Source organism: Leptosomus discolor, chromosome 3 (genome assembly GCF_034619465.1).
Source record: "Leptosomus discolor isolate bLepDis1 chromosome 3, bLepDis1.hap2, whole genome shotgun sequence".
NCBI classification, from domain to species: Eukaryota; Metazoa; Chordata; class Aves; order Leptosomiformes; family Leptosomidae; genus Leptosomus; species Leptosomus discolor.
In genome coordinates, this window is record NC_141393.1 from 67,064,244 (window position 1) to 67,071,613 (window position 7,370).

At 51.0% G+C, this 7,370-nt stretch overlaps 1 protein-coding gene across 1 annotated transcript; it reads right to left on the bottom strand.

Moving 5' to 3' along the window:
- Positions 1 to 967: 967 nt before the first annotated feature.
- Positions 968 to 7,146, bottom strand: SERPINC1 (serpin family C member 1). The gene is made up of 7 exons (XM_009958254.2): positions 7,131 to 7,146; positions 5,248 to 5,626; positions 2,726 to 2,941; positions 2,238 to 2,375; positions 1,760 to 2,153; positions 1,365 to 1,429; positions 968 to 1,141 (listed from the first exon to the last, which is right to left on the bottom strand). The coding sequence occupies exons 1-7, from the start codon at positions 7,133 to 7,135 to the stop codon at positions 968 to 970; spliced, it is 1,371 nt and encodes a 456-aa protein (XP_009956556.2). The 5' UTR covers positions 7,136 to 7,146.
- Positions 7,147 to 7,370: the final 224 nt, after the last annotated feature.

The following is a 7,370-nucleotide window of genomic DNA, read 5'->3' on the forward strand; positions in this document are numbered from 1 at the left end:
TTTAATCAGCTGCCCTAAATGCACTAGTCTTAGCAGAAAGCTCACCACGCTTGCCTCTGCATCTTGAAGAACACCTGTCAGAGGTCCTGCAGCAGTATGGCCACCTCGCATGGACCAGAGGTCACATCACACATGTGGCACAGCAGCAGGCCAGGGCACTTCAGGCTCTAGGAGTGAACTTGCAGGTGAAATAACAGACTTTTAACAGAGTTACAGATATTGGTTACTTTACCTGGGCACTGTCATGGTTCATAGACACCTCTGCTACATTAACTTTTAGCATGGAGCTAGTTTAAATCTTCATACTTAAAGAGGCAGATTCAAAGCTTGGCTACGCAAGGCTTTCCCTAGTGACTGCTCAGCACTTGGACACGTTGGACACACCAGAGCTGTTGGCAAGCAGGGCTCTGGTGTTTGGCAGATGTCTCTGGCCCAGCCAGCACATGCCGTTTGGCTACTGCTGTTCCACTGACTTCTCCAGCGTGGAGTTGTTCTGCTGGGGCTGGGGAGTGCAGGGAAGGGCCCGTTTGTTGAAAAAGGAAAGATTAAATAAGTCTAGGAAGTGACTCAGTGAAAACTGCCCATTCAGAGATCATTGTTACATACAGATCTACAGGTTTTTAATGAACCAGAGGATCAGAGTTACAGTTTGAGGCCTGAAAGGAAGGAGGGTTGGATGTAAGAACGACAGCAATGCTGGACTCGGGTTTGGGTGCCGCAAAATACTGACGCCAGAAGAAATTCAGCTTCCCTTGGAATGAAGGATGGAGCAGGTGAGGTGCCCTCTGAGCCCCCTCACCTCACACAGCAAAGAGGAGCAGTAACAGCCCATCTGGGTACAGTCCCTCCCCGCAGCGTGCACCAACAGTAAGACCAACCACCCCACGAGCAGCCTGGGCTTTACGGCAACACCCTACTGCCCCTTTTCCAGAGGTGGAGGAGGGAGAAGCGAGGCCCTGAGAGCCCGTTAGGAGCAAGGATCAGCTATTCTGCCCATGAAGATAATGGTGTTGAGCGCGGCTTCCCGGATGAAAAGCAGGAAGGGCCTGTTGGCATTGAAGATGATTCTGTTCATGGGGAAGGAACGGCCGGAGACAGTGACAGCTGTAGCAGCTGATGCCTCGCTGCCTTCTTCATTCACCTGCCAACCAGAAGAGAAGATGAGGGTAAAATGTGGGCATTATGCAGTATGTGGAGGGCTCACTCTCACTCTCCACATAAGGTGGGTGCCAAGGTCCCATCTCCCCCCAAAGCCCCAGATCACTGAGGAAGTGAACACCATGAGTTCAAAGCTATTTTTTCTTGTAATGCTTCATTTTTTAAAAACAAAGAGGAAGACACCTGTGGGACAAAACAAAGCTTACCTCAAGGAAGGCTTTGTGGAAAGCCTCAGATACGTACAGGTCAGTACGGCCCTCGGCAATGATACCTGAAATACAAAATGGAGAAAGTAAACGATGTTTTTAGACAACAGCTCAGTAGGGAACACACTTCCATCCTTTATGGCCTACATTCAAGCAGAAGGTATGTCTGCCCTAAACCAAAAATATCCTCCACCAGCTGCAACTGATTGCTTAACTCCCATGTCCTTAGTGCAGGTCCAGGGCTGTGGTCTGTGGTGGGAATTGGCCACAGAGATCATCATTGACTGCAGCAGCATCTAAATGCTCTTATGTTGTGGTTCCTCACGTGCTGCTGCCTACGGAGGAATGGTTACCCCCCCACCTCCACCCTGCACCATTGCTTCTCCACATCTGACCTGGGAGTCTGGCATTTTCTGGACTGAAGAGATCTTCCAGACCCATTTTTCTCAGCTTCTCCTTGACACTGAAGCTGTCTTCAACGCGGAAGCGAGGGAGGTAGACGAAGAGAGAGACTTCTGTCATGGAGTCTATCCAGTCCTGCAGCTTCTCCGATGTCAGGTCTCGCTCCACCTCCACCAACGGCGTCCCAGCATTGGGCAGGACCAGCACCATCGTGATATCGTCCCCTTTGTAAGGCAGCTCCAGCACCTGGACTTTGTCCTGGGGGACAAACGCATGGTGGAATTTGGACTCCTGGTACATAATTGGGATTTTGCAGGTCTCACCATTGGCTCTATGAAATACATCCAGTTTCGTGTTTGGAGCTGGGAACTGCGATTTCCAGTGCCCCTAAAAGGGAGAGGGGGAGTCCAAACATGAGCACCGTGTTTCCCTCAGGGAAATGGGCTGCTCCCCCAGTGTTGTCAGCCATACCTTAAAATAAATGGTGTTGACCAGGACCAAGACAGTGAGATCATCAATACCTCTTTCTGGGATCACTTCTTTAATGCGCTTCTCTGTCTTGTTAGCAACCCACTCGTTGATGATCTTCCTGGACAATTCTGGCTTCTCCTGAAGGAAGAGATCAAAAAAGGTTAAGTCAACAGTTTCAAACATCTCTTTGTATCCCTTCTGCAGGAGACAGGTTAACAGGGCATGTGCTCAGGGAGGACACTGCTCCCAGTGTAGTGCTGCAGCATTTAGAAATGAGGAGTGGGGGACTGACTGTGGTTAAGGTGAGCTGGGACAGGAGGAGCTGCATCCCATACTCCCTCCTGCCTTCACTGATGTCCCACACACCCAGAGGGGGGCAACTCCCTGTGGGCATAACAAAGGGATACAGCAAAAGCAGAAGGACAGAGGGGAGAGGGAAAAAACCCCAAACAAACAAAAAGAAAAAATCCCAAGTAGTTCAAACTCACTTTGAAGTTCAATGGCCAGAGTTTTGCTCCGTATACTATTTCACTAATGTTCTGGTAAGTCTCATTAAAAACCAAAGATTTCTCCCCGAAGAGGCGGTTGGCTGATACCAGCTCTGAGGATTTGTTTGCTTTCTTGTAAAGTCGGCAGTTCAGCTTGGCAAAGAAGAAGTGGATCTGATCAGATGTCTTTTCCGAAATAGTGTCAAATTGAAAGACCTGGAGGAGCCAAACAGCAAGAAGGAATCCATGAGCAGGTTCTTGCACTCCCACAGCTCCCAGGCCCCACAGCAAGTGGTGATGCAGCCTTTGCCTGTTGCTCAACAGCCTAAATCATGGAGCCAAAAAACTTTCAGGCCCGCAGAGCTTCACCCTCCATGTTTAATTTGGAACCCACACGTACATAAGAGCAACACATCACCAGCCCAAGATCTAGTTTTGGAGAGTCCAAAATGGGGGATTAAGTGCTGCTCAGCATGTTCCTTTTTCTAACTCCACTTCCTTGCTCTGTACTCTGCCTTTGACTTGTCCCAGCTTCTGGCTGTCTTTGACCCGTCACCTTACCCAAGAGAAGACTCCAGGTCTTGCTCACTGAAGTTCCTTCCCTAGAGCTGTTGACAGAGCGCCTGCCTGGATCTGCCTCTTTCTCTGCCTCTGCTCCCCACCCACTCCCGTTGCCCCAGCTGTCAGGGGAAGATGCCTCATTTTGTACACGTCTGTCTCAGGCATGGGCATGACTTAGCGAGGCCCTTTAGGTGGCTGTGCAGAAGACACACTAAGGTCTTGGCAATGTTTTTCCTCTGTGCATTCTGACCCCTGTCAGGGAACAGATTCCAGCTTGCATATGAACCACAAGGCCTCCCCCAGTGCTGTTAAAAATAACATCGCTTATGCAGAGTGTTCACAGACCCCCTGCCACCACCCAGCGAGAGCCTCAGACAAGACAAGCATTGCACCGATGGGGCCTGGAAGCAGCTCTCGGGTAAGTGCAGGTCACAGGAGGCCTCACAAGGTTTGTGCTAAACCCTCCTGTGACAATGCCAAAGGCTGCTCCTTCCCAGGAGCAAGTCTCATGGCCTGTTGAGTAATTCTGGTACATCTTATCTATTTTTGCAGGGAACGAGAATATGTAGCAATTGTTTTAAGGGTAGATTTCTGCAGCAAAGTGAATTTTTTCTTATCTACTGCTAGCTGCCAGCTGGAAGGACAGTTAAGATTTGTCTACTATCTAACCTCATGGCTTTAAGGCACAGAAAATTCCGCAGCACATTGCTCCACACAAACATCCAGGATCTCTGGCACCATTTCCTACGAGGCAAAGGTGGTGTTACTGGCCCTTTCACAGGGAAAAGGGGGGATGAGGAGTGCAGCTCTGCAGGCTGGGTAGCTCGGTGAGAGAAGAGTCCCCCTCCAGTGGGAAGGGCTGTCCAGAGGGGAAGGCATGAGTGAGGATTTTGGAGATGTGGTTCACTGTTCTGCTCTGCCCAGGCTGTGTGGATGACTGCTGGAGACCCCAACATTACTCACTCCAGAGGCAGGATCTGTAAGGACAGTGGCAGTGGGACAACTGGAGCAGTTCGATTCACACCTCCTCGTGGCAGGGGGAAAGGCCCCTCTGGGCTGCAGTCTCCCACCTGGGAAGAAGGTGCGGGCGGTACCAAACCCCACATGGCAGACGAGTGCGCTCACGGCGGTCAGGCAAGCAGGTCTGACAGTGCGAAGGGTGTTCGGACAGGCAGGGAGTTAACTGGTGCCGCGGAAGACCAGAACTCAGGATTACCTCTCAGTCCAGGACCAGAGCTCCCCTCTCGGAGTTTAGGAGCCACGGCTGGAGGGAAAGGCTCCCTGTCTACAGGCTCCCCAGCCTGGGAAGCTCAGGCCCTTACTGTGCTGCTGCAATACTGCCCAACACAGGCAGGCAGAAGCTGTTTAGTCCTGGCTGAGCACTCAGACTGCTCTTACACTTTCTACAAGGAGGCCCTCAAGAAGTAACTGCTGTTCCTGTGCACCAGCAGGGTGGCAGAGCCCTAGAAGCCAGGTGAACTGCAGGGTATCCCATGTGTCTGTCTTGTGTCCCAAGAAAGAGGGAATGTGAAGAGCCTCTCACAATGGGACTTGATATTATGTCTTTTCCTGCCTTTTGCATAAGAAAAGGTTTAGCTACCTGCTCAGCTACATTCTTGCCCAATCTGCAAGAAACTAACTGTTCCCACTCCCTTCCCTCATCTCCCAAATGGGCTTACTTTCCTCCAGATGAAAATTAACTTCTCAAACCTGGGAAATCCACCCTGAATGCTGGATCCCAATAGGGAGTCAGAGGAAAGACCTGGGATCTAAACAAATCTGGAGACAAGCAGCACGCGCATGTCCTTCGCAGAGGCTTGTTTAAATAAAGGTCTCCCTTCCCAAGCCAGGGAGCCACCCTGACCCAGACAGCCCTTTAGCAGCAGTCAGACACTATTGCCTTCGCTGTCTTTCAGACCCTGGGGACAGCTACAAGAAAAGGCTAAGGAAATGCCACCGACCTCCATGAGCTGCTGGAGGGTGCTACCACAAGCTCCAAGCTTGGTCATGGCGAAGGCTGTAGAAATGCTGAGGGGTGACATGAAGATGTTTTCCCCATTGTCCTTGGAGTCAGCCAGGTACTTGTAGAAGACGGCAGCAAAGCGCGAGTTGGCCTTTGACAGCTCCCAGACCCGGGGGTTAGTAGACTCCGGGAGCTTGCCCTTCCCTGGCTCTTGCCCCTCTCCCTCCGGGGACTTCTTCTCAGGGTTGCGATAGATGCAGATGGGATTCACTGGGATGTCACGTGGCTTTGCGGTGCAGATGTCTTCCACAACGTAGTGCTCAGGGGCAGCCAGACCCCAGACACTGAAGAGACATGCCACAAAAAGATGCATTGTCCTAGAACCAGAAAGAGCGCTTACACACACTGGCCTTCCCAGAAAACCCATGCTGCTGCTGCTGCAGCCCACGGGCCCTGTTTCAGCCAACATCAGAGTGACAGGAGCCCCACAGTCCTCTCCAATCGTCCTTTTGTCCTGTAGCTGCAAGATAAACCAGGAGGACAGACAGACACCACCAGCAGGAGAAGCATGCCTCTGAGCACGGACTGCTTTTAGAAACAATACATTGAAAACAGTGCTTTCCTAAAGCCCTGGGTGCCCTCTTTTATAAGCAGCAAGCTCAGCCCTAACAAGTTTGCACAAAAATGTATGATTTGAACTTCTGAGTCCCCCCCATTGGCCAGCCAAGGTGGCCCGTGTGGCGCTTTCCCAGGCCTGCCTGTGACAGGAGCCAGCACAGGGTCACCAAAGCCACCCAGCTGCCCCGACCTGCAGCCCAGGTGCATTTATGCTTCTGTACAGATCCTACCCGTCTTCCTCATGGGGAGAGCCCCCAGTTACCCCAAGCTCCACAATCTGGTTGGCCTTCGACAAAATGTTTTTGACTCTTTCCTTCCCCTTTTTCCTGTGGGAATCTCCTAGTTTTCCTGGTCTCTTTTCTCCCTTCACCTGAGCTCCTCTGTCCCCTTCAGTTACTGTCTGTTCTTTCAGGCTCACCTCAGCTTTACACTGCTTAAGGTGCTGATGCAGGAAACACTACAGCAGAGAAGAGAGGTGATAAGGAAGAGGTCTCCAGGGGAGTGGGTCTCTCCATGCACTGAGCATCTTTAATCCCTAAGAAGTGTATTTTATAAGCATGTGTGGAGTAGCTGGTGCATCATAGCTATTTCTGTCCGAAGTTCACAATACCTCAATGCAAACTGACTCTCCCTGGTACCTGAAGAGGGTAAGCTAATGTTAATAACCATGTTCCAGCAAAAGCAGGTCTCTGAAAATCTCCCAGCAAGGCAGAGAGAATTTCTATTTTCCACCTTTGCTAAAGCACGGGATCTGCACGTCCTCATCAGCCATCCTAGGGCCCATTGAGCGGCACACAAGATTTCCTGCGCACTGTGGTTTTGAGATGCCCTTTACATGACTCTGCGTTGGGTTTGTTCACATACCCCGTGGGAGGAAGCTCACGGACCGCAGCCACAACAGCTCGGGAAACAACCACTGGAAAGGGCTGGCAGCCCGCCCAGGGCTTGCCTGCTGTGGAAGGCTGTTTCAGATATGTCTAACTTGGGTAGGTCTCTGCCTGCACCCACATACTCACTGCCACAGCTACCAAGCACTGCCTCCTGAGTAACTAAGTTTAAGATCAGCTGCATTTAGCACTGATGACCTCCATGTCTGTGGTCTTGCCAGTGCTGGTGAGCCAGCACCTGTGGGAGGAAAACGTGAGCAGCTCAAGGGCTGATCTGGGATGCAGGAGACCTCTGGGTTCTTCCACAACCCCCTCCCTGGGCTCTTGGGCAATGACTTCATCTTGGCTCTAGTTCCTCCACAAAAGCAGAAATTACCTCATTTGGCACCAAGACCATATTGAGCCCCAAGGGGCCCTCTCCAGCATACGCTAATAGCATAGCAACAAGTTCTGCAAGAAAACACACAAAACAAGACAAACTTGCTCAGGCCACGGCCACCACTCTTGCTGGTAACAAACAGATTATCTTTCAAAAGGTTTAGGATAGATGCAACACCACAAAGGGCACAAAAATCCTAACAGGGGAGGGAAGAAAACCAAATACAGAAACAAAAAA